The sequence below is a fragment of the Athene cunicularia genome (genome assembly GCF_003259725.1).
Source record: "Athene cunicularia isolate RWA chromosome 11 unlocalized genomic scaffold, athCun1 chr11_part1, whole genome shotgun sequence".
NCBI lineage: Eukaryota > Metazoa > Chordata > Aves > Strigiformes > Strigidae > Athene > Athene cunicularia.
Window position 1 is genome coordinate 13,531,867 of NW_020799113.1, and position 27,033 is coordinate 13,558,899.

The 27,033-nt window shown below is 36.5% G+C and overlaps 1 protein-coding gene across 2 annotated transcripts; it reads left to right on the top strand.

The window, feature by feature from the left end:
* Positions 1-263: 263 nt before the first annotated feature.
* CYLD (CYLD lysine 63 deubiquitinase) lies at positions 264-25,397 on the top strand. 2 transcript variants are annotated; one of them, XM_026856640.1, is made up of 17 exons: positions 264-440; positions 4,102-4,762; positions 5,750-5,917; positions 6,928-7,033; positions 8,102-8,200; positions 9,318-9,434; positions 11,041-11,420; positions 12,931-13,096; positions 13,917-14,058; positions 14,608-14,730; positions 16,014-16,105; positions 17,146-17,212; positions 20,204-20,336; positions 20,955-21,063; positions 22,129-22,247; positions 22,882-23,098; positions 24,519-25,397. In XM_026856640.1, the coding sequence occupies exons 2-17, from the start codon at positions 4,256-4,258 to the stop codon at positions 24,701-24,703; spliced, it is 2,730 nt and encodes a 909-aa protein (XP_026712441.1). In that variant the 5' UTR covers positions 264-440; positions 4,102-4,255; the 3' UTR covers positions 24,704-25,397. The 2 variants fall into 2 exon arrangements, with proteins under 2 accessions (XP_026712441.1, XP_026712440.1); XM_026856639.1 differs by having other exon boundaries at positions 265-440; positions 5,750-6,052.
* The last annotated feature ends 1,636 nt before the right edge of the window (positions 25,398-27,033 follow it).

The window sequence follows — 27,033 nt, forward strand, 5'->3', positions numbered from 1 at the left end:
CGGGACCGGGCCGGGCTGGCTCCGGGGCGGCGGTGGCTCCCGTCAGCGCTGTGCGGGGGCGCCGAGCTTGGCTCCAGCCGTGCGTTTCCGATAGGTCAGCTTTAAGCCCTGGGAAACCCGTTGTTCCGACTTCAGTGTTTCGGGGCTTTCCTTCCCCATCCTGCGCGTAAGCGCCCCTCAGAGAGGTAGAGAATTCTCAGAATTGGGGGGGATAATTCTCAAAAACTTAGCCTCTCGTCGATACTTGCGACATGACGTGTCACCTCTTACCTTGCTAGGCGATAAACAGATACATCACTCTTGCCACTAAACGTTCCGTCACGATCGAAGTTGTATATGATTTGGTTTCCATTTCAAGATCTGAACACGGACAGTTCATTTTACTGAGAGGACTCGCATATCATGTTGACAGAACGGTTGTCTGCAGGACAGTGATGATGGTGTGTTGATTGTACACTTACTCAATCTAGTAATGCCAGGGTGTTCTGATAGTTGATAATGATTTTTGTTCTTCTCTCAGGTAGAATATCTGTATCGAATTTATAACACCTAAGAAAATTTAGTCGAGTGTTTCAGCTGTGTTTTCATTTAGAAATCACGTTACCAGTATGAGCTTATTTGTATCAGACAAGATTTCAACTGCTATTTTTAAAAACAATTTCTCTTCTTTTTCCACTTACAGCTTGTGTTGCAGTCGTGTAATTCTGCATATGTTGAGCTGCAATTAAATTTGCTTGCTCATAGTTTTAACCTTCCCTTGAAAATTATTTTCAGACCGTTAAAGAATATAACTTTGCATCTCAGCTGTTTAGAACTGGTATTTTAAAGTGAAAGTTCTGTAAGAAACCGCACAATTTATTTTAGCCTCTTCATTTTATACTCTGAATCAGAGCTACAGACTTGTGTGTTCATGCTGAAACCTGATAGCTGATTCAGACATTTCGGTATAGTTCATCTAAGGCTACTGTAGGGTAGAAACAAAGTGCTCACATTTCAGAGCAAACTGTTTTTATGATGAGATGTCTCTGTAGTGACAACAGTGACTCAAGACCGGGGAAAAAAAGGAAATTAGGGAAGCTTTGAAGTTAGGTAACTAATTATGGCCTATTTCTGACTTTTTTTTTTTTTTTTCCCCCCAAAGTATGCAGTCAGGTGTTGCAGTTATAACTGTGTTTTGCCTGTTGCTTTCCAAAGTCTTCTGAGCATTAAAATAATTCAGGTAGTAGGTGGAGTAGAAGAAAGTGGCTGAACAGGCTCTGACATTTAAAAGTCTGTGGTGATGGTCAAGTACTCTCTGGTATGCACAGTTTTATACTTGCTGGTATGTTGTGCAGTGTAATGAAGAATCCTTGCTAACCGTAATTTGCTTCGATCTCAAGTTAATTCATATTGAGATCTAATAGTTTATTCCGGTCTAAGTCCAGTAAGTCTGTGCTGTTTGTTCAAGAAGTATACTTTACTTGCAGAATATTCAATTCCATGGAAAATGGCTGTAAAAAAAAAATAATCTTAAAATCAGTGGTTTATGTGCGTAGATTTCTGATATGTTGCCAGAACTTAACATCCTTTGTAGCAAGCTTTTCTGTGCTGTTAAAATAGTACTTCATAATTTTTAATATTCTAAAAGAAGAGGATTTGCTTTTTAGAGCTCTATACTTTATTTGGCAGGGGACGGTGGTGGTAGACAAATTGTCAAAGGAAAGCATTTTATACAGTGGTAGTGAACTTGGAAAATAACATTTTGGCACTGTGTTCTGTGGCTTAATAACATCTCTGTGGATGGCTAGAACTTTGAAAGACTGACCATACATAGAATTATCATCATCGTATAATCTGAATGCAGCTGTTAGCATGTTTTCACACTGAATTCTTCACTACTAAACCTGAAGGTTATGTAATATTGCAGCAATGTTAACAGAGTATACTTACTAAAAAAACGGATATGATAAATAATTGAAAATTACTGGGGTTTAAGCTCTCAAACTGACTTCTCTGTTGGTATAGTTTCCATACATACCTCTTAAAATGAATTATTTCTAAAAGTGAGATAGAAAAGTTCATGATCTCTCTAATGTCAGAGATACTTCTTTGCACTGGGAGTTGATTAACTTTGTGGAATGGCTTGCAAAAAGGAAAGTTAAGTGCATCAGCCTTTGAAAGCTGAGAACATAGAATGGAACTGTGAAGACACAGTATACAAGACAGTATCTGGATTTTTCTTGGCGACTGGAAAATTAAGGGGAGAGAACTAGACAAAACTTGGATGAAACTCTATTTTAGTACATTAGTAGACTTATAAAAACTTACAGTTATTTGATCATGTTTCCTTTGGGGCGGGGGAGGGGGGACATCTTGTGTTCTTCATCAGTTCCTTTATAAAACTTAAATTTCAATTAAATACCAATATTGGACTTTTTTGTTAATCCTCAACAAAAATTAAAGCCTATTTATGTGTATCAAATTAAAATGAAGAAAAATACTTTTTAACTTTAAAACAGATTGACAGTTTACCAGACTTTATCCCAGTGAGGTCTGAAATTGTCCACATTCTGTCCCTCAGATGTTAATTACTTTGCAGATGGAAACACTTTAAACCACATAATTCCAGTGAGCTGCTGCAGCGGTGGTGTCAAGGTGTGATGATGACACTGATACCCACGTGTAGCACCTGGGAGGAGGAGGAGCAGCACGCTGCCTGCAGTTTGTGTGGCTGTGTGGTAGGGAAGCCTCACTGGGAGACTCAGCAAGCAGTGCAGAAATGTGTGCGTTCCCAGTGACTGAAAGATGTTACTTTGCATAAATTGAAGGTCCTCTGTGGCGGTGGTTACTTCTCTTTGGGGACAAAATTTTTGTTAAATACTCGTTTTGTTTAAAAACAGATGATGAAAATAATTCCAGTACTACTGGATTCCATTGCTTTCTGATAGTTTCTGAAGCTGGGATCAAACTGAGTAGGAGAAATAGCAATAGATTTTGTGGTATTTGAATGCTGTCAAATTCTGGAGGAATAGGGTAGCAAGAGGAGGCACAAGGACAAAGAGTATTTGTTTTTTATTTACTGAAGTTAAATGCATGAATAATCATTGAGATTCTCCTTTAACTGAATTCAAACTGTGGCATCACAGATTACTAACAGGAAAATGTACATGACACCCTTAATTTCTATGCTACCCTTTTCTGTCATCTCTAGAAGAGGAACAAATCCTGTTAAGGTACTCGGGATCTTTCTTCATGCATCTAGTATGATCTAAACTGTAGACATATATATGCCTGTATGTGTTTTTGTATCTGCTACCATGAGCAATGAAAGTATTTTCAGGTTCTTCATGTTTAGTTTATTGATTGTGAACTGTAATTCTTAAGATGATGTTTAACTAAGGAGTTTTCTTCCAAGGTATTTTAATAACTGAAAGTGATACATTTCCTACTTTGTTGAACTGAATTCTCCTTCTGAAATGATAAAAATAAAAGCCTCTACATTTTTCTTTAGAACTGCCTGTTTTGGTTCTGGTGCAATTTGTTTTTCCTACTTTGTTTATTGCTTACTGGAACTGTACCTTTCTAATATTTAAAGAAATGGCTGTTATAAATTACTAAAGTTTCTTTTTTCTGTTACACTGACGCAATTTTCTGCTTCACTAAAGCAAAATGTTGTGTATGACGACAGATGCAGTACACTGTCAGAAATAAGTAGTCACTAAGCACAGGAAAAGATCTCCATAATGGAAAGCTTCTATAAAATATTGTTTGTAAACTTGAGCAGAGTATATATTCCTGTTAGTCTGAAATTAAAATTTCTTTTTCCTTTCACTTATGTGTGTTTTCTGCATTTTATTACACTTTCTTCATTGCTTCAAGGAGCTAGAGAAGGAAAAGAAATATGCAGCAGTAACAAGTAGAAATGGGTATGTCCATGATCAACAGGACTATGGCTGTTTTGAGACGTTTGCTGTCTCAGATTATGCTGAACTATTTTTACTCTGTAAAAGGAGTGGGGCTGGTCACAGATTTAAATGGTTTTCTGTTGTTTTACTTAAGACTAGTTGTAGCTCCCCGGTTTCATTTTGCCTTTTTTAAATTTTTTTTTTATTTTTACTCTAGGCTTTCTTCTATGGATTTGGTTCTTTGCAAAATGAATATTGCATTGTTTCACAAAGATTGGACCCTCCAGTAGAATTTGTCAAGATCAGTGCGCATAAATCAACAGTTTATTTTTCTTGAAAATTTCTGTGCAGCTTTTAAATTTTTAATCACAATGAATTCGGGTTTATGGAGTCAAGAAAAAGCAAGTTCATCCTATTGGGAAGAGCGGATCTTTTACTTGCTTCTCCAAGAATGCAGTGTCATAGACAAGCAGACTCAAAAGCTCTTGAAAGTGCCCAAAGGTAGCATTGGGCAGTTTTTTCAAGACCGTTCATCTGTGGGACACTCCAGAAATATTCCTTGTAAAGGCAAGAAACTTCAGATTGGATTAAAGATTCTGGAACAACCTCATGCAATCCTGTTTGTGGATGAGAAGGATGTTATAGAAATAAATGAAAAACTAGCTGAGCTGCTTTTGGCCATTACTAACTGTGAGGAAAGATACAGTCTGTTTAAAAGCAAAAGCAGATTAACTAAAGGCGTCCAAATAGATATTGGCTCGCCTGTTAGAGTACAGCTGAGATCAGGAGATGATAAATTTCCTGGAGTTGTTCGCTTCAGAGGACCCTTAATGCAAGAAAGGTCCCTAACAGGGATATACTTCGGAGTAGAGTTACTGGTAAGTTTCTTGCTAAGGGGGCACCATCATACATATTTTATCAGATGAGCTAAAAATCTTCTATTTAAAGAGGGAGTCATAATAGCTTTAGTTTTCTAGAAGCATCATTACCCCTAAAAGTTCTATAACCTTCAGTCTTCTCATAAGTATTGTTGAATACCTGTGAACACACCATATCACATCAGCCTTGTAGTCACCATGTTAAGTGTAGCTTGATGAAGTGCATGGGCTGGCAAAAAGATTTGAACATGCCCTGACTCTTCCAGCCTAGAAAACGCTAGTTATTTATATCCTCATTGTGGCAAATATCTGAGGGAAAAACTTTGTTTTTCCTTCCACATGGCAGGTTACAATCCATAAATGCAGGCTTGGATTTTAGGGCTGCTGTTTTGTAGAGCCCTAAAAGTCAAATGGCAACTGGTTAAAATGGAAAATGTTGCTGTTATGTTGCTCTTAGTGAGGTATTTCTGCAAATTTAACATCAACCATAAGCTTTTGAAGAATTGGATTCACGAGAGCGCCATGCTTGCATTAGTAACTTTTTCAAAGTCCTCTTTAAACTTTTCCCCAGCTCTTTGCAATTCCCACTAAGAACCTTGGTGCTTCTGAAAATGAGTTCTCTCTATTTGGTGTCTAAGTGGAATTTTTGAATGCTTAGCATTATGTCTAGTATGAAGTAGTCTTGTCTTGATATGGCAAAAATTTGATGATGGAAGCAAGCTTTACATCTGAAGAACACATGCTTTTCTAATCAAATGACATCTTACTGTTTATTCCCATAAGATAGACAGTGTGTATATTTGCCACAAATTCTGGCAGTAGAATTCTCCCAATATAATGATAGTTCATCGGGCAAATTCTTCATGCAGTTTCTCCAAAACACTGGATTATGTTACTGCTTTTGTAGTAGTCTGCTTTTGCACAAAATATACTGGGATTTTTTTTTTTCTTTCTTGTTTTCCCTCTTCTTCCTCCTCTGACACTTAGGAAGAAGGTCGTGGTCAGGGCTTTACTGACGGACAGTACCAAGGCAAGCAGCTTTTCAGATGTGATGAGGATTGTGGGGTTTTTGTTGCTTTGGACAAACTGGAGCTGGTGGAAGATGATGACAATGAACTGGAAAGTGACTATGCAGCTCCAGTTGACACAATGCAGGTAGAACTTCCTCCTCTGGAGATCAACTCCAGGGTTTCTCTGAAGATAGGAGAGAGTATAGAGTATGGGACAGTTATATTCTGTGATGTCTTACCAGGAAACGAAAGTTTAGGATACGTTGTTGGAGTGGACATGGTAAGAAAATAATCTGACTTTAATAACTTTTGCATGTGTGTTAGCTAGTAAATGACATGCAATATAGAAGAAGAAACATTATCCACAAGCTACTTCAGCGGAGGCTGACCTAAAATGGGAAATAAACACTTGTGTTCAAAGATGCCCCATGGTGGTAATTGTTTTTTGGCATGAGGTAAATGGTATCCTATTTGATGCTAAACAGTTCAAGCGAAATACTCTGGTTACTCTGAGGAGCCTCCACTGAGCTACTTGCAATGTTAGATGTCAGTCTTGAAGTAATCAAGTTGAGTGTTTGTCTTGTTAGACTGGCATTGTTCTGCCTTTTTAAAGTAGGCTGGGTACCTTTTTCTTTGTTACCTATTTTTATAAGCTTTTTTTCCTTTAATTTTGGTTTGTTTGACTTTGTTATACCTTAAAAAATACTGAGTTTTAAGTACAGAATTTGGTCTTTCAAGAAAATGTGAAGCTTGTCATTAGCAACTTGGATTGTAAAAAATGAACAGTTTTCAAATACTTGGTAGTTAAAGGGTGTTTTGGTTTTGTAGATCAGGTGCTTCCATTTTCTTGATTGCAGTAGTTGTTGCCTAAAATGCACTGGAATTGTTCTAACTTGGTTATAAATAACGGATTTCAGTAGAGTAATGCTTGTTAAAATAGGAAATATTTTTCAAGCAGTTTTTAAGTTTGTGTTTGTCTTCAAAGACTGTAACGTTTTACTATTATAAATATGAAGCTTGGTACAGGAAAATATAGATGTTGTCAAACCTTTAATTTTCCTACTTTTTATGTTCCTAAAGACTTATGTGTGCATTCTGTATGATGTATGATAAATCTTCTCTTGGGATACATGTAACGTGGTTTTCTATTTTTAGGACAATCCTATTGGAAACTGGGATGGAAGATACAATGGAATACAGCTGTGCAGTTTTGCAAGTGTGGAAAGTACACTGCTTTTGCATATCAATGATGTTATTCCAGGTATGCTCTGCTTTCTTAACCAGAAGGCAGACTTTGATAACATCTCAGCCTAGGCACAGTTACATGATTAAAACAGTATTGCGGAATTAATATCCTAAATTCACTTGCATTAGTTTAACTTTTTGTGTTACACTTTTTTTCTGTTTACATTCTCACTAGTAGAAAAGGTTTGGTACTGAACAAAATTCATGTCAAATTGTATAGTATTCACAATGCTATACAGTTGTATAGGATAAATGTGTCTGTAGCAGGGATCCTTTTATTGAATGTTGTTCAATTTACTCTAGGAGTTTAACTATCATCTTAGACCAGAAAATTGTTCTTTCTCTGCTTGAAACATATTGATAGTATTATTTGTGCATTTGGTGAGTAAATACTTAAGGATTCATATCAAGACTGTGGAAAAATTCACTATCCGCAGCAGTCACTGAATAGTGTGAACTTGTAACCACTACAGTCCCCTGATTCCTTTTCTGAAGAAATAAAAAAGTTTGATGTAAAACTTTTGTTTGTGCTTTACCTGCAGACAGGTGAGTGCAGTCTTGTACAGCCTGTAGTCTGTAACCATTGCCTTCTCTCTTCAACTTGGCTAACTTCTCTTACGTTTACCTCCTACTTGTTGGTTTAGTTGAGATGCATGTTTTTGCATGAATTCTCTCTTCTCTGGAGAATTCATGGGGACTTCTCCATTTTCGGGAAAAGAGCGTTTCTTGTAGATGTGTTGGTGGAGAACAGAGTTTAGAATTTCATGCAACTGTTTCCCATAATGGTGTTATGCATATAATTGAAGAACGTGAAGTCAGCCTATTTGGTGTGTTCAAGAAATAATGGTAGACTTTGGAGTAAAGTAATTGCTGTGCATGATAGAGTAATTGCTGTAAAGTGGTAGAAGCAAATCCTAGATATGTAAAATGTTGGTTATATGCCAAACAAGGTTTTTGCTCCACTTGTTTTTAAAATTTCTCATGCTAGACCTTGGTTCAGTTACATCTCAAGTTTAGCTGCTCTGTGACATAGTAAAAGCATAACAAAGGGAAGCTAATACTCTCTTCATATACCATGTCTTAGAGACTGTGTCACAGGACAGGAGACCTCCCAAGCTTGCCTATACCTCAAGAGGTGGTGGTGACAAAAGCTTGTTCAATCATAGTAAGCCAAAGGCTACAGGTATGTATGGGAAGTGATTTTTCTTTACCTATGTAAGACTAAAAATTTCTGTTGCTTGGGAAAAAGCATTGCCTTGCATACTCCATCACTTCATTTATTATTTCAGTTATGTACCAAGTTAAATTTCTCTGGAGTATTAGTATGCATTTATTTAATCATAAAAAAGATGGTAGACAGTTTAAGTTAAGACTGATCAAAATACCTTCCCATTCACGAGAAACTGTTTGAGGTTTAGTAAAAATTAAAGAGTATATTACCTTCTTGTCTAGTCTAACCAATTCAGGGCTGCTTTTTGTTTTTTTTTTGAAAGTGTAGTGTGTGGGTTTGTTTTTTTTTCACTTTTTAATAAATATAGTTTGCTGTTGTCTTCCTTCTGCAGGACTAGAAACTTCCAAATTTTTAGCCCAGGAGCAGATCTGCTTAATAGTGAATATGTTAATTTTGCTGTGATTCAAAACCAAAACTGAATTCCCAAAATATAAACTTCTTTTGACTCTGGTTTTGGCCAGTTCTGAAAATCCTCACAGGAAAAAAAACCTGGAAGGGAGGTATTTTTATTTTTTTCTTTAAAGGCAAAAATCAAAATTCAGTGTCTTTTGAGTTTACTAGTGGCTATTTTGAGTAGTAGAATACTAATGTCAATATATTCTGTAAGCTTTTATTCTGCCTGGCATTGGATGCTGGCAGAGATGGGCTTCACTGAAGTAACTGGGTTCTGTGTGGCACAAGTTATATCTGTGTGGAATTGGATCAGTAATTTATTTGCCTACTCTGAAATTTTTTTGCTTTAAAAACCAAAGATAACTGCTACACACTGTATCTCAAATACTTTCTTATATCCATAATTTATAGTAATGAAAAATTTGCACTTGAAGATTATTTTCTGCTGCCTTTTCAGGTTGGTGACTTGAAGTTTTAGCTTGGAAGATTAATTTGGTTTGGGATAAACTGCTGTCTTGTTGCAAGCAGAGCGATGTTAGCTTTGATGGGAGAGTTTGCTGCTTTGTGGAAAGGCAGTTATGTGTTCTTGAAAGTATAGTAACAAATTTATACTATGAAGTAAGAGGGTAGCTAACCTTTTGTAAATAGAGATTCAGTAAAATGTGTTGTTTTCCAGGCACTACCTCTGAACCTGGAAATAGAAACAGATCTGAAGTCTTCTACACATTAAATGGCTCATCAGTTGACTCTCAGCCTCAAACAAAAACAAAACCCCCATGGTATATTGATGAAGGTAAAGAGAGATGATAGTCTAGTTTTGTTTTGTTTTTTTAAATAAGAGTGTATTGATGTTCTTCAAATGAAATAAGTATGAGTTTAAATTTAAAACAGTTGGAGTACGTTGTCTTAGTGGAAGACATACTGTATCATAAAATCCATCTTGGGACCCCCATGAAAATATACTTCTGTCTTAATTGACAGACCTGTTGTTTTGTTCTGCATGGAGGAGATTACATTCTTGGAAACAGATCTGCAGGTCTGTGGGAATGCATATGTCTTGTAGGCAAAATAAAAGCTGAGGCTTGGAAGGAAGCTATGAAGCTATTCCTTGTAGCCAAGTATAGAGTAATTTTATGTAGCCTTTTTGTAGCTAATGTTACAGATCTAAGGGAGCTGTAATATTCTGCCATTCCGGCTAATCAGCCTGGAAGTAGGGGGGAAAAAAAATTCTGACTAGGCATACATGTTTTTTCAGTATTTTTAAAGGAATTTCTGTAAAATATCTCTCTGAATTCTTAACAGTATGGGTGCACATATCTAAAGGATCAGTATATCTTGATTTGCTTCCAGATTAATTTTGTTTGTTTTTCCTGGTCAACTTTTCTACAGTGTGGCTGGCTGGCTTAGTGACTGAAGGGGTAAATACTAAACTAATAATGCTAATGTACAATGGAAACCTACAACAGCAGTAATCCCTGAATTCCATGAAATGTAAAAGAAAATGGATTAAAATTGTTCTTGGTTGCCTAACAAATGTTCCAGCAGCTTGAAACTCTGTTTAAAAATTATTAGAATATTTAAAATAAGGTAAATATTCTATCCAGAAAAGACTATGGAAGTAAAGGATTAAATAATTTTTTTTTAAAATGTTTGGACATTAACTTCAGTTAATGAAGCAGCATGGGGAGAAGAGGTTTTTGCTCTGTGATTACCAGTTGTGTATTAGATACCATGTAGAGACATGAGAGAAGATACAGAACACTTGTGCTATTACATGTAGTTGTGATCTCATTTATCAAGCACTGCATTAGTCATGGCTTATTTAAATCCTTTATTCTTTATAGACACTGACAGATTCCTTGTGTTAGAACCAAAGTATACTGTGATAGAGCCAGGGGAATAAACACTTTTCCATTTGCAAGCGATTACTCATCTCTGTATAAGCTGTGAAGCAAATCCTTTCCTCAGTCACACTGACCAATGAATTCTAGTTTTGCCCATTACAGCCATAATCCTTGGGGCTGTTAACTTGTATTCAAAGAAAAATTCTGACGGGGGGGTAAAAAAAAAGTTTTAAATCTTCAATCTAAATCTTCTTGTGGTTTCTCGCTAAAATCTCCTTTCTCTATGCTGTTCATTTCTGTTGGTTGTGGTAGAAATGGTAGGGCTATAGCAGTGTTTCCTCAGCCAGTTCTGTCTCTCCAGGGTTGCCAAGTAACAAACATCTTCCTACATGTCCCCAGCTGATAGTGCTTCCTATGCAGGACACCCATAAATCAGATGTGGTTGCAGATACATTTCATTGGTTTGATAGCTAAGTCATTCCTTTTGTAAAATGGGGGGGAGGGGAAAAACAACCAAACAACATTTACTAACATACTGGTTTTGATTTTTAACAGTTGCTGAAGACCCTGCAAAATCACTTACTGATTCGTCTCCTGGATTTGGGCATTCTTCACCACCACTTCAGCCACCTTTAACAAACTCTGTGTCTACAGAAAACAGATTTCACTCCCTCCCTTTTAGCTTGACAAAAACATCAAGTACTAATGGTACTATTGGACATAGTCCTCTCTCTTTATCCGTTCAGTCAGTCATTGGTGATGTAAATACTACGGCTAACCAGGAGAGTCCCTCAACAGCAGGCCCAGTTGGGAACTCACATGGTCTTGAAGCAGGTTCCTTGGCTGAAGTTAAAGAAAACCCTCCTTTCTATGGAGTAATCCGCTGGATTGGCCAGCCCCCTGGCGTAAATGAAGTATTAGCTGGACTGGAACTGGTAAATATAAATTGTAGTTCATATTAATATTGATTACATGTTACTAGTTTTGTGTCTGAGAGTTGGTGTCTGTATACTTTGCAAAAGCAGCTGGTCTGGAGGAATTGTCCAAACAGGTTGCCATGTGATCGTTGTATAACACAGTTAAATTCTTAGATGAGCTCTGACTTCTGTGGCTGCCCTAGACCCTACTCTGTTAATAGGCTCTGAGATGTTTTTGTGTTACAATGGGTAATGGAATTTGTAGGATTGGTCACTTACTGTAAAGGAGTGGCCTTTGCTTATGTTATGGATATTTTAATTGAAAAAAGCTGACCGTATTTAAAAGTTCTTTGAAATGCAGATGTACATAAAATGCCCTGGCTGTAAGAGTCTTTATTGAATATAAATTTTTTGTTTGGTTGGTTTTTGCATAGCAGCAAACAGGCTGTGTCAGTTATGACCGTCAAGAGTCATAACACTGGTTTTGATAATCACTGGTATTGATTGTTGATTTGACAGCCATGTGCTTTATCTGTTCCTATGGGTCCTTGGTAAATTCACAGTTGCTGCAAACATGAATTGCTGTTACATATTGACGTTTACTCTGTAGCAGCTGCCAGCCAAGGTTGTGATTGGCTATCAGTTAGATTAATGTGTATGCAATTAGGGAGATGGGGTTCTTTATTTTGGGATAATGTTTAATAAACTTTCAGATAAAGCAGTGTACAATTATGTAAAACAATAAACATCTGTTGCGAAGTAAGTAAGAATCTGACTGGAATTTCAGCTGTTACAAAAACCCCCGATGTGTGGGTTTTTTGGGTGAAGCTCAAGCTATAGTTTGCCACAGGTATTCTGAGACTGCATCTTAGGATGCCCATGTTAAACTGGGCTCTTGGACTTGCCTATCACGCATTTCTGTGTTAAAACCTAGCAATTGTTAGTAAGCAGATGGTACCTTAAATCATGTTATCAAAGATAAATAAGGATAATATGTTATTTTTTTATACCTAGTTTGTGTTGTCTTTCCTTGATGTATGTTTTGGGTGTTCTGAAGAAGGTGTTTTTTTTGTGCAGGCCACAGTCATGCTGGAAGTAGTCACACTACCCAATGCTTAGTGATTTTAATTGAGTTTTAAAAGGTGCTTGATAGTGCATATGTGCTTTTTCTAACTACAGAAGAAATCTGGAGTGACTAGCTAGCTTAGTTAAGTTCCTACTGTTGACTAGGGTTAATTCTGCTTTCTTCCTCCACCTCCCCCAAGCTGCTTCTGGTGGAATTTTATTTGGATGGAGTGAAAGTTTAAGTATGGGAAGAGAAAAAAAAAAAAAAGTATGGCTCTTAATTTCCTCAGTAAATCCAGTTAAAGAACACCTCAGCTGAAGCTTTGTAATACCACAATGCAGAAACATTGTATATCAAGCTTTAGAGTACTGAAGGGTGACTTACGGGCAGATATTCTATCAAATGTCTTACTGCAGAATTCTAGAAGCAAGAAAACAAGTGAATTCTCACTTGAATTTTCAGGAAGATGAATGTGCAGGTTGTACGGATGGAACATTTAAAGGAACTCGATACTTCACTTGTGCTCCGAAGAAAGCTCTTTTTGTTAAACTCAAGAGCTGCAGGCCAGATTCCAGGTTTGCCTCACTACAGCCTGTTTCCAACCAGATAGAACGCTGCAACTCTCTAGGTACTGAGCTTCTGCTTATTACTTGTTTATCAGGTGGGAACTGACCTGGGCTTTGGTTTTATTTATTCCTGCAATGTGTTCTTTGTATTGAACACCTGAAAATCTGTACAGGTATTACTTAAATGAGATTAATGAGTAGAAGATCAGTCTGTACAGAACATAATGCTGCTATGGATTACATTTTTTTTTATGCTTTAAAGCAGGAAAATGTTCATAAATTTAAAGAAATTTCATAAAATTAAAAGGGATTTTTTTGTTACACTGTACATTTTTTACTTTAGAAGTTGTAAAGCAGTCTTGCTGAAAATGGTATTTGCAACTCCAGCAATATGTGATTGCATTAACAGAAATAAAGACAGTTATTTTTCTATAATGTCAATTTTTTTTTCTAAGTAGTAACATAGAAAAGCATGTATTTTTATGGTAGAAGTTAGTGGTGAAAAACTAACTTAAAATATTTTAGATTTCTTGGGTCATGTTGTATTGCCTGGGACAACAGCAAAGAAAAAAAAGTGTCTGATACTTGTAAGGTAGTGTGAACAGGGCATTTATAATGAGAAGAGAGCTTCATTCCTACTGGGTAAAAAGAATTCAGTGCTGCATGCTTTCTGAAGCACTCTAATGTGCACTGTCAGTGGAATGTAAAGCCTTGTTAACTCTCTGGAAGACAGTGAGTCTCGGCTATAATAAAATGCTATTCTAGTCCAGAGAAGGAATGCTAACACTAAGGCAGCAACTTAGCTGTAAAACATTAATAGGAAAATCTGAAGGGGGATAAAATTTGAGGCTTTAAAGTGTCTTTTGAAAAAAAAAATTTCAGCCTTTGGAGGTTACTTAAGTGAAGTGGTAGAAGAAAACACTCCTCCAAAAATGGAAAAAGAAGGTTTAGAGACAATGATTGGAAAGAAGAAAGGTATCCAGGGTCATTACAACTCCTGTTACTTAGACTCCACCTTATTCTGGTAAGTTCATAATTTGTATAGTGGCATCCCATGCTAGAAATGCAGAACACGTGATCTCTGTTGTAATGACTGTCTGTCTATTACTGTGCAGCTTAGAGTCATGCACTGCAACCTTTGACACATTACTATGCTCTGGCAGTTTGAACAAGTTGTGCAGCATTCGCTGCGTAATGTGAAGTGCTAATTGTGTCCAAATTGTACTGGCCTGTATGTATCTGTACTCCTTTTGGACTGAGTGAGTCCCTGGCCTGTAAATGGTTGAAGGATGAAAGAGTACACAGGCTGGGGGGTGGAGGGAGGGAGATACATATTAGAATTTATTTGTAGAATCCTGCCTGGGCAACTGTTTTTGTACTCTGCTGCAGAAAGGATGCTGGGTTAGAGTGGATTTCTACTATTTAATACAGCTCTGTTGTCCTCTGTCTGTAATTATCTCTTTGAGTTTGTTTAGTTCTTTAATTCTTCCTGTGGCTTTGCTTGGTTTGTCTTATGTTGCTCTGAATGGTTTTATCTTCACAATCAAAACAACCTTCCTTTTTTTCTTTATAGCCTGTTTTCTTTTAGCTCTGTTTTGGACACTGTGTTACTCAGACCTAAAGAAAAGAATGATGTAGAGTATTATAGTGAGACTCAAGAGCTATTGCGGACAGAGATTGTGAATCCTCTGAGAATGTAAGTAAAGACATGAACTGGTCTCTGGTCTAATAGATTTTATAGTAGATCCTGCTGTGTATGCATTCCTATTGCAAGCTTGAAAAGTCTGTCTAGCTGCTGCTGCCAGCTTGTTAAATTTTGGGTTTTTTTGAGTATTTTTATTTGTTCTTCATGGTAAATTTAATCAGTGCTAACTAGGAATAGTTATTCATCGGCTGATGATGAAATGTTTTCACTAGTCTCTGGAAATGGGATCAGCAGAAAGCCATTGTAAAATTTGTGTAGGTATGAATACAAAAACATTGATAAATACAAGTTATGTTCACTCACAGCAGTCATGTTTACATGTTTTTAATGCTGCTGTTATTGACAAGAAAAGTATTTGTGTTATCTTATGTGGAGTTTCACAACTTGATGGATTTAGTGGGATGCTAAAAGTTTAATTTTTACATGTGGTCTGCAAGTGGTCAAAATTCTGTTACTAAAAGAACATGAGCTTTGTAATTTCTTAGGCACGATGAACAAAGGAAATAGAGCAAAAATCTGCATGCAAAATTAATTGTCTTTAGCTTTTTTTTTTTTTTAATATGCAAATAATACAGTTGTAGTTCTGAAATTCTGTGGACTGTCACTGAGCTATTTATCATAAAGTTTTTCTTTTGATTCCTGGAGTAAAATGATGGCTTCTAAACTGTTCTTATAAGGGCATATGTACTTTGCCTGGTGTGTTCCAACATTCTGTGGTATAGATAGTAGTATATACACACCAAGTAGCAGAAATCTCAAGTGGCTGAAAAGACTGAAAGTCTTACTTCTATCTTTTCACCATGCTTAAAACATTCTTTGCACTTTCTCTAAGGTTTTAGAGGAAAGGATTGAATGTTCAAAACTTCAGCTTCTTGGGTCAGCAATACAGTTCTGTATCTTTTTCTCAAATATTGACATATTTTTTTGTTAACAACTCCCACAGTGCTGCTGTTATGTGACATTCTGAAAATAAGGTATTAAGTGGTGCAAATTAGAGTGAAAACAAGTCAAATATATTGACAAATCAGAAAAAAGTTATCCTGGTAAGATAATGCTTAAAAAGAGCTCTTAAAGGTTATGTATGAACATTGAGCACTGCACTAAATTTATACTGCATTAAAAAAACTGGAAGAGCCAATACATAGTTTTGAAGAAACACTGTACACAGTTAAGGATCTGAGAGCCTGATTTCAGCATTTACGAGTGTTTTTTTTTTCCTGCTTCTCTGACTTGATCGCAAAGTAGCTAATAGGTTATTAAACCATTTATCTTAGATATGGATATGTATGTGCTACAAAAATAATGAAACTGAGGAAAATACTTGAAAAAGTTGAGGCTGCATCAGGATTCACTTCAGAAGAAAAAGGTAACTGAGGAGGTTTTCTTTTCTTTGAGATTTGTAAGAATCATAATTTGAAGGAACTGAAATACCTTGCTGTATAATTATACCAGAACAAAACACACAGATATTTCTCTGTAGCAGTAATACCTCTACCAGAGATCCGAGTCACTGATGGGTGGTAAAAAGGTCATTCTGGGTTTCTTTTCTTGCCTTCCTGTGCACGTGTAACTCCCTTCTAGCAGTTAGATGTAAGGCTCTTCCTCATAAATGAAGACTGTGATAAGGGTGGGATCTTTGTCCTCTTTCAAAATGTCGCTTTGGTCTCTGAGGAATAATCTTTTCACTACAATGTTTCATTGTCACAATGGTTATGTAGTATTTTAAGAAATAAAATCTGTAAATCATGTTAGAAAAATCAATTCCCAACCTTTTGATCTTCTGCTGCATATAATGATTAATTAGTGTTGTATTATGTAGCTGTTTCGTTTTTGTTTGAGAGAACACTACTTTGTAAATGCTAAATGTTGAAAACCAGTATTTATTGCAGTTAGTGACAGGAAGAGACATACACCAGGAAATTCTCAGTGTTGGGGGAGAATAGACCTCTGGGAAGCTAGTGTTGGCTGCATTCTTGATTAGAGAACTTGGTCTCATTTAGATGAACTTTGTGGGTTTTATGTAAGTGTTACTGTCACTACTCCTCATTGCTTCTCTGCAGTTTCACTGTTTTCTTTTGAAAGCTTTATTTCTCCTGAAAAAGTTGTGTGGTGCCAAATGATTCATCTGAAATACAGAGCATCTTTTTGATCTTTATTGGAGCTTTGTTACCCTGTTGAGCCTGTGTCTCTTATTAGGGCCGTTTGACGCCAAAAGAGTAAATAAAGGATTGTGTCATGAGAAATGTTCAGAGTTTGTCATAATCTTACTGTGTTGATAAATCTGTAAAAATGAACCTCTACTTTTGTTCCTGTTAACATTTTGAAAGCTTTGATTTAAAATCAGTCTTGAATGATGTATATGGTTTTGCATGCTAATGAGACTTGTTTTTTTCCTCCCTCCCCCAGATCCAGAAGAATTTTTGAATATTTTATTTCATCATATTCTAAGAGTTGAGCCACTGTTGAAAATAAGGTGAATCTTTTTTTCTTTGTTGAACTCCTCTGTTTGTAGAAACTGATGAGGAGAGAGTATCTGCTGCCTTTCAAACTGAGATAGCTCTTAGAGCACCTTTGACTTGTGACTCATATTTCTAATACGATTCAATATAATAAAGTTATATTGAAAAATTTGACACGATTTCCTACTTTTTTTGTTAGATGGTTTTTGCCCCACTGCTCTTTTGTTGCAGAAGCGCATGAACATAGTTTCATGAGAAGGGGATAAAGATCTCCTGTCCTAGTGCCGTCTACTTCTCAGCCTTACTTTCTTCCTCTTAGTTATGCTGGAGGAGGGCTGCTGTAAGAGGAGAGGACCCTGCAACACTTCTTAATGTGGCCTACAGTTTATAGCTACTTATTTCTGGGACATGCTGCAGAGATTGATATTTAAATGCTTAAATTGGTGTTTAAGCCATGGAAACTGATTTGCATTTCTTCTTTAAGGCTAATGAAAATATTTCAGTGGTTTGGCTTTATCAAACTAACAGATACTGGCACTTCTGTATGCCTTCATCCTTGACTGTAGCACTTACAAGGATTCAGCTGTTGTAACTGAGTTTAACAGAGGCAGGGATTGTTCTCACTGCTGTCATTCTGCTACCTGGCACCTGATATTCTCAGGTTCCTTGCTGCACTCTGTGGCAGCAGCAGTGTTGCAAGGCATTTCCCAGAGATTTTTCAGTCCTTTCCTCATTGCAGGCATTGTATTAGTTTATACCCTGCTTTAGTTCAGTGGTGCGTGAGGTGTGTAAGTGCCCACTGTCACGCTGTGCAGAGATACGGGACCTGTGACACCATACCTAGAGCACATCTCTGTAGTGTGCTGCAGTTCACTGTGTGGATGCTGTTTGAGTCTAGCAAGGCTGTGTTCTGTGGTAGTTCTGTAGGGGAATTTTGAAAAAGTTTGAAGGACTGAGAGATCAAGGCCTATTGTGAATTTGGAACTGTGTTCCTCCTTCTTCTTAGACAAAGGTCTGTGTTTTTAACCTAATTATTTTAGGTTAAATTTTAACCTAACAATAGTTAGCTTAAAAAACCCAAAAAGACCAAACCACAGCAAGTAGTAACTTCAAGCATGTATTGGGCCTACACAGAAAAGTGTTTAGAGACTAGCTTGCCATCTTAAGATGGCAACCCTCACAATTTTTACTGCCTCTCTTTAATTCTGTGAAGTACAATGTGCTGAGAAACCCCTGTGGCTAATGTATTCGTCTGGTGAAAGAGCTGGGGTATGATACTATAATTTTAATAATAGTATTTATTATTATAATTAGAATAATAGATCTTCATGTGAGAATGTATTTCTAGGTTTTGGTAGTTAACGGGTATGCTGCTGTGGCAGAAATCACAGCTGAAAGGACTAAAGTAAAAGCAAGAGAAGATGCTTCTTAATCCACTTGTACATTTCTGCACTGTCTTCCATATTTCTAAATCCCTCTTTTGTAAAGTTTGGCCTGCAAGGTTTTTGTGATGTCTGTGCCATACAGGGGCAAACAGAATTTACACTCCACCATTCAGCTTTTAACACTGAAGTCGGTGTGTTTTGTGCATGTACTTTAACTCTTTAAGAGTAATTCATCAGTGTCCTTTCTTAGAAAGAAGGCTTAAAAGGACAAATAGTAACTTTGAGCATCATACTCATAGAATCCTCTCAACATCTGAGTACTCTTAAAAGGAACATTGTCTTAAATGCCAGCTGGGATGGGAGGTCATTACCGTTCATAGCAAACTTGATGAAAGTTCCCAGGAATCTCCTCCCAGCAGCTTTGACACTGGGATGACATGGCTTCTACCTCACCTTTTTTCTTTTGCTATTGGAGGCCAGTTACTCCTATATGCTTTTTCCCCATGGTAGCAAAATCCATTTCTTCAATGTGATCACCATCTTCTGTATCCTTTCCTGTGTCCTTCCAGAGTAGGTTGAATTACCCATCTGAAGCCGTCTTCTCAGATTTATGTTTATGTAACAGAAATATTACCTGAAAACATCACTACTCAATTTTGACTTTGTTTTGAAACGTCTGACCTCAAAACTTACTTAAATTGGTAGCTTAATCATTTGTCTGTGTCTCTATCCATAGAAAATTGTGTTGTGGTTTTGTAGTTCTTGGGTTTTGGCTTTAGTTTTTTTTGGGGGTTGGTGGTGGTTTGTGATGTGTGTATTCATTGGGGTAATTTAGATTTTTTTTTTTTTTTTGTGTGTGTGTGTGTGATGATAAAGTTTATCCAGACCACTTACTATGCCTAGCATTGGCAGTTACTGTAGTAGCCTGCCTTCATAACGTTTGCCTAGGTGTGGAAGGCTTCTTAACAATTAGAGCTGGACAGCCCTTAAATGTGGATTATCCTTTTGGAGAGTTCTCTGTTAACTACATAGGAAGTCCAGCAACAGGAGCCATTTCTGTGAGACTTCCACTGTAGGGAGCAGTGTAAATATCTCCCTGATTAACAGGAAATGTTTCATTAATTCCAGTCTTTTTTTTTTTTTTTTTATTAACTCCTTATTGGGAATATCATACGGAAGAGAATTACTGTTGTTCCTTTTAATGTTTTGTAACCGAAACTCATACTTGTCTCTCCAGTGAAAGCTGCTTTATTGTGTTGGGGTTTTCAGTGCATATGCTTAGGAAGTATTTCTCAATTGATAGTTCAGTAATGCATAGGCATCTGCTTTTAAACCACACTCTGAAAATTATAATGCTTTTGTTTCTTAAATAAGTTTTTCTAAAATCAGTTCACACTTAATACTTACTTGATTGCCTGTCATCTGAGGCACTTTGTTGCTGAGGTTTTTTTGTTGTTTTTTGTTTTTTTTTTTTTTCAAAGCACAATATATTTCAATGCAGCGATGATGTTGTATAGACTATTTTCTGGTAGATGTTAGTTTCCTAGTAAAATACAGTTGTCATTACAGCAGAGCTTCAGAATTTGTTTTTCTCTTTTATTTTTTTTAATCTGGTTTTAGATCAGCAGGTCAGAAAGTACAAGACTGTTACTTCTATCAAATTTTTATGGACAAAAATGAGAAAGTTGGAGTCCCAACAATTCAGCAGTTACTAGAGTGGTCATTCATCAACAGCAACTTGAAGTTTGCAGAGGTTGGTGACAGCTGTCGCTTTGTTAGAAGTGATGGTACCTAGATATTTGCCCATTCGGCAATGGGACAAAAGTAGGATTTGGTGCAAAACCAAAATGCAGACATCTTAGAAATGGGAGTACTAGGTCAGGGGTACAGGTTAGAAAAATATTTTAAGGTTGACTTAATGACATGTATCCTTTAGTTGAACAGACCAAAGAAATTTAGGTAAAGAATTACTAAAAGAAAACTTCTTAGTTACTGCCAGTAAGTTGTCTTAACGACTACTATTTTGAGATACCACTGTTTGTAAAAATCTTTACGAATTTTTTTTTTCTTTTTTTTTTTTTCCCCAGCAGTATGGGAGAGTGTAGTCCAGTAGGTGGTTTAATATCATACTTGATCATGACTAGGATTTCTGACATTTGACAGTGCTTTATATGGCACTTTTGTGGTTTTGGGGTCTTTTTAGCTAGCTTCTCTCAAAGACTTAATTTTGGTTTGCTTTCATCTTGTTAATTTTGAAGTCAATGGGCTGCAAGTTTAAATAACATGAGTATGTTTATAGCATTAGAAGTATGTCCCTAAATTTAGGTAATTATTTCAAGTTCATTACATTATATTCTGGCATTTTACCTAGGCACCCTCTTGCCTGATTATCCAGATGCCTCGGTTTGGGAAAGACTTCAAAATGTTCAACAAAATTTTTCCATCCTTGGAATTAAATATAACAGACTTACTTGAAGACAGTAAGTATATAACATTGCATTGTGTAATGAAAGGAGAGTTGGAAAGTAAGTACTCCTGGTAGTTTTGGTGTTCTGTTTTTTTTACATATATAACCAAGGTAATGTGAGGTGCTAAGGCTGAGGAGAAAGGAAAGTTTACTGGCTAGAATCCTTTTTTTTCCTCATGTCAGTTAAAAGCTGTAATTCAGAACAGTGTGTAGTATCTAACTTGATTATGTTTATTTAATTCTTGAGTATGTGTACAACTAAACTTAAGGTGGTGGTGTTAAAATTGACTTATTAGCAGCAAAACAATTCATTAATATGGCAGGTAGGAAATCTTAAAAGCTAAATGTAGCACTGAGATTAGTTAATAGGTGTTTACAATGTTGACCATGCTTCATTAGTCTTTATGGGTTTGTGCTTGTTTCTAAGCTTTTTGTCATTAGTTTATCAAACTAGAAGAAGAGAACCTGAGATTATCAGTATGTAAGCCTGCAGCATGTAGTGATGGTGCATTTTTCAGTTATAAATCTATCAGTCTTTTGTGACCTAAATTTCTGACGTTTGTCATCCACTGTATTTTTCATTACACTACCTAAGGAAAGAGACTTGGTTTTAAATTTGAGATAAGAATTCATAGAACTTCTAAAAATTATATGAATAATAATGTCTGAAGATATCATGGCCTTTTCTTTCACTGTCATGGCCATTAGCTTTTTTATTTTTTTTTTTTTCTGGTGTTGACAGACATAGGGGCTAAGCTAACTGTACCAATATAACGAGAGAGAACTAACTTAATTTAAAAGCCTGTTTTTACTTGTTCATGCATTTGATAAAACTTAATCTTCTGGTTTGCAACTTGCTACTCTAATAGTTTTTTTCTTATTCCACATTATGTCAAAGGGAAGAAATTAAATACAGTGGCACATTTCTGCTTTGATTGGCAACTTGGTTTTAGCTTTTTTTAATGTAGTAATTTTCTCCATTCAAAGTCATAATCTTCCCTCCTTCCTATACCCCTTTTCTTAAAAAGCAAAAAAAGCCTCCCCAAATTGGAGACTAATAATTTCTTTAAAAATGCAGCTCCCAGGCAGTGCCGTATATGTGGAGGGCTTGCTATGTATGAGTGTAGAGAATGTTACGAAGATACTGATATTTCTGCTGGGAAAATCAAGCAGTTCTGCAAAACATGCAATACGCAAGTAAGTTGTTGTCTTTGTTATTCTACAGGGGTTTAACCCAAATAGTATATGCTGTAATAATTGAAAAAAAAAAAAAAGGAGTAAGAGCTTAGTGAGGCTTTCTCACCAGTGCTAGAGCAACTGCATCCCATCAAGTAAAGTGTAGCTTTCAGTGACAAACCAGGAACTCCACTTGGCCCTCAATGTGTTCATCAACAGTTTCTTACTAAAAACATGGCAACTGCCAAATCCAGGACCAAATACACGTTGGAATCTGTTTCCAGTCACCTGCTTTAAATCCTAATTTTACATAAATGCTACCTTCTTTGAATTGATAAATTCATGACACAGAACCACTTAATTTTGAGAGCTGTTTGGTAATGAGAAGCTGTAATTTCAAGCCTGAACGTAGTAGAAAATTGTTGCATTAAATCTGACCTCCCTTCTAAAGTTAGATTTGAATTTTCAGGGCAATATTGAACTGCACTGGTGGGGAAAAATAGAAGAAACATTTAGTCTGCCACTGTTATTGCAGTTCCTTCTCTAATGCCATTAATCTTCAGCAGTAATGTTCTTTTTAGCTTTGTCTGCCAGCCACTGAACAAATAATCTTAGGGGGTGTTTTTTCTCTTCTGAAATACCACTTCAATTGTAGGTTCATCTTCATCCCAAGAGACAGAGTCATAAATTCAATCCATTGTCACTACCTAAAGATCTGCCAGACTGGGATTGGCGACATGGCTGCATCCCGTACCAGAAGATGGAGTTGTTTGCTGTTCTCTGCATAGAAACAAGCCACTATGTAGCTTTTGTTAAATACGGGAGGGATGACTCCGCCTGGCTTTTCTTTGACAGCATGGCAGATCGGGATGGTAGATCTTTTACTCTTACTAATCTTATTTTTTTAATGTGCATTACTATTTTAAATTTCAGTGCCTATTAACATTTTGAGGATATTAATATCGTTTAAATTGATGTACTTGAAGCTAGGTCACTAATCTTGACCCAGTTTTACCTCAGCACATTGATTTCATAGCAGCTGCTGATTTGCATAATCTGAATTTCACCTAAATTGGATACTGTAGTAAGTAGATGGTACACAAGTAATTGTACTTCGTACTTAGTGGGACTCCTTATACATTTTTCTATACTTTGCAAGTTTGGCAGAGATAATTAATTTTAAATAAACAACTGCAGAAATGTGTTCTTTCAGTCTGTATTTAAATGGATGTACACAATTATCAGATAGTATGCAAATATTTTTTTTGCTTTTTCTTAAATGGCTTGGTGTAGGTGTCTTTACCATAAAAGAAACAGCCACGCATTACAACATCTATGCCATTCCTTTGATCTCTTTAGAGTTATCAGTGGAAAACTGTTAGCTTGTAGTAATACAGATGTCAGTAAAATAAGTGTTCTCTTAGATACTGCTGCATTAGACAGGGTTTAAAATAAGGACTCTATGTTCAGTTCTGTTGCCTGAGAAAAACAGTAGTAGATGCAAGTGTCAGACTCGTAGTAACAGTTCTTCGCATGGAGATTTCTTGAACCCCACTGTTACAATGTGATTTAGTGGGGAGAGAAGAATCTTGCCTCCTGTTAAAAACGGAACTGCTACAGGATTAGTCTTTTTCTTTATAACAACCAGAAGGCAATCAAGTATTGTTTCATAGTGATTGAAATGTGCATGACTGAAGTCTGTAAAGAATCACTTTATTTCAGGAATGTAGATCACATGAGAGAGCCACTGGATATATCTTCTGCTGATCTTAGGGGGTTTTGTATCACAAGTATTTTTCTTCAGCTAGTGCTGCAAGCTAAGAATGTCTGCTGAGGAACAGTCTCATGGATGTCCATACTTTGGACATCCATGTTGTTTGAATTTGCTTATTTTGACATGGAAAATGGCCAGGAGCAAACTCAGCCTTAGACTTACAAGTCAGGTGCAGATGCTTCTGGTTTATAAATTCATCAACTGTTACCAGTTGCCACCTTATTAACAAATGTGATAGCATCTGAGGTGGAGTATGTATTCAGGTCACTATCCCTGAATGTGTGGGTGTTTTAGTAAACGCTACAACGTATTCTGACATCTTTTTTTTTTTTTTTTTTTTTTCTTGAACAATGCACTTTTCATATAAGTTTGCAAGTAGTCCAGAATGGCGAATTTAGGTTTTTTAGAAGGTGTTTTCAAGAACTGGTGATGCTGTCATAACTGAAGTATATTATAAAGAGCAAATATGTGTAGATGCTATCCTTATCTGGTTTTCTTTCTTTCCTAATTATTAAAAGGAGGTCAGAATGGCTTTAACATTCCACAAGTTACCCCATGTCCAGAAGTTGGTGAATACCTGAAGATGTCTCTAGAAGAATTGCACTCACTGGATTCCAGAAAAATTCAAGGTTGTGCACGAAGACTGCTTTGTGATGCTTACATGTGCATGTATCAAAGTCCAACGATGAGTTTATACAAATGAATAATATCCTCTGGAAAACTGAAGAAATGGTAGAGAGTTATTGACTGTTGCATTTGCTGCATTTTTTGGTTAGTTTTAATGCAACCGTTGCTGGCAATGGATGCAATGACAAGGAAGAAGTTGACTAGGACAGCTAAAGGATTACTGTTCCAAAAACTACGTGTGGAGTTCTGTAATTGAAGTATTTAAGCATTTTGCACTCTAGGAAGTGTGCTTGTGTGTGTTTGTTTTATAAACAAAGTCTAAGTGAAGTTACTAAAACTTAAAGCTTTAAGTGCATTGATTATATACAGGCTTTTTTTTAAATGTTGAAGGTGGAATTGTATCAGGAGAAACCTCCTTAGTCCATTGAGAATGTAAAGATACACAGCATTCTTGCTCAGTGTGTTTCTGTGGACCTAGGATGATGATTCTCTTGTGTTTCTCTACCCTCCACCCCCACCAGTTCTCCCCACCCTTGATCTTTTTAGTGCCATAGATTCTCTCTGAAGAGAGAATAACTTCAGTTTTAGTAAGATAAGTTTTAGACTGTTCCTTGCATATTAATTCTGTTCTGTTATTTGTCTACTGCATTCTTTTCAGTTCACACATTTGCATCTTCAAAAATTAATGATCATTTAAAGATCTGAATTCCTATCTTGTGAAAATCAAGCACACAGATTTGCTATCTGTTAACTTGCAATTCTTGGAGGGGGGGGAAAAAAAGGAGAAGAGGATATTAAGGGGAAGCATAATTGCTGAAATAAAAAATTAACAATGAAAGTTAACAGATGTCTTATTCTAAGTGTCTATTTTTAAAGAAACAAAGCAGCCTGGAAGAGAACAGCAACTATATACAAATAATTTGAGACAAAACAATAAAATAGTGGACTGCCTCAGGGAATGTTACTGAAGTGGATTCTAGTCCTTGGTAAAACAAAACTGACTTTTCTACAGTACATTAAACTACTACCTGGGAATATGTTAGATATCTGACTCTTCATTTCAGGATTACTAATGAATATTAAAAATCTCTGCCTGGAAACATGAAACTATAACTAAAAGTAGATCAGAGTTTTACTGTATGCCAAGTACCTAACTGGAAAAGCTGCACAACCTGTGTTGATGTAAAATACTATGAAGTCTGTTGGTTCCTATTTGCAATGAAATACTGTTGGTTTAGCTGCTTTTTAGCTACTTCTGTCTACACTGACTAGCAAACATGCATATATATATATATATATATATATACACACATATACATACATACAGTAAAACCTGGTTGTACACATTGCATATATATAAGCTGTACATTTTCAACTCTAAGATGTTTTATATGGGAAACTTCCTTTTGGGGATCATGTCTATAGAAGGAGAGGTCACAAAATAGAGGAAAAACCACTTTGCAAAAGCCACTGATTTAAAGACAGTGGAGACTGATCCCATATTGTAGAAAATGTGGTTACTTTGTTCTTCTTGGAAAACTTAAATTCTTTCTTTGGGACACACTCTATCACAGAACAGTACTAGAGAGAGATTTGAAAACTATCTTTGAAGGACTGATGTGTCTAAAGCAAGGGGTGCTGAGGGAGTTGAACTGTTCCATTAGCTGCTGTGTGAAGCATGCTCTAATTTTTCACTCTCAAGAGCAAGAAAGTTATTAAAAGTGTCACAGTTGCTTTTGTCTCTAACAGTCTCCTGCCTTCCACGTTCCCTTATTTATCTAGTCTGTGCTCCTTGCCAAGGCTCTATTTCTTCAGTTTCAGTACTTCTGTGAGCTCTTGAACTCTCTCCTGAAAAATTTCAGTGAGGTTTTAGGTGATGAATTCTATAAGTATCTCTCAATGGATGGGTTATTGTCCATTGGCACGTCCTTGGCTACATACAGTCCTGCTCTGGGACAGCAGCTGCAGATGCTCAGATGCTGTAGAAGCATCTCATAGGCAATATAAGGTAAAAAGACTAGCTATAGGTCTTGGCTAGGCAGTTTGTATTTATTAGAATGGATTAGAGAAAAACAACATAATCTGAGCGATAGGTATGGTAGCCCACCCTTGGCTCCATACTGAGGAAGTCCAGCCACAGCCTCCAAGTACCTCAAGTGGTATTTTTAAATAGAGCTGTCTGCAAAGTAAAGGCAAGAGGGGGCTTGCAAAAAAAAAAACCCCACAAAAAACCCACTAATAATTCAACACTCAACTTTCTACAGAGTTTGATAGTTCTTCATTCCCCTAGCCCCATCGTGATTCTGGACCTGAAAGTAGTTGCAGGTGGTGCCCCCTTCTGAACAAGGAGAAAACATAAAGGCTTTACAAAGTGAACAAGCACAAAACCAATGAGACCAATTTGAA

Excerpts from the sequence above, each read along its gene's own strand:
- CYLD (XM_026856639.1), top strand. The coding sequence starts at position 4,256 with ATGAATTCGGGTTTATGGAGTCAAGAAAAAGCAAGTTCATCCTATTGG. Across the intron at positions 7,034-8,101 it reads TATCAATGATGTTATTCCAG|AGACTGTGTCACAGGACAGG; the intron begins GTATGCTCTGCT and ends ACCATGTCTTAG. Across the intron at positions 16,106-17,145 it reads ATTCACTTCAGAAGAAAAAG|ATCCAGAAGAATTTTTGAAT; the intron begins GTAACTGAGGAG and ends TCCCTCCCCCAG.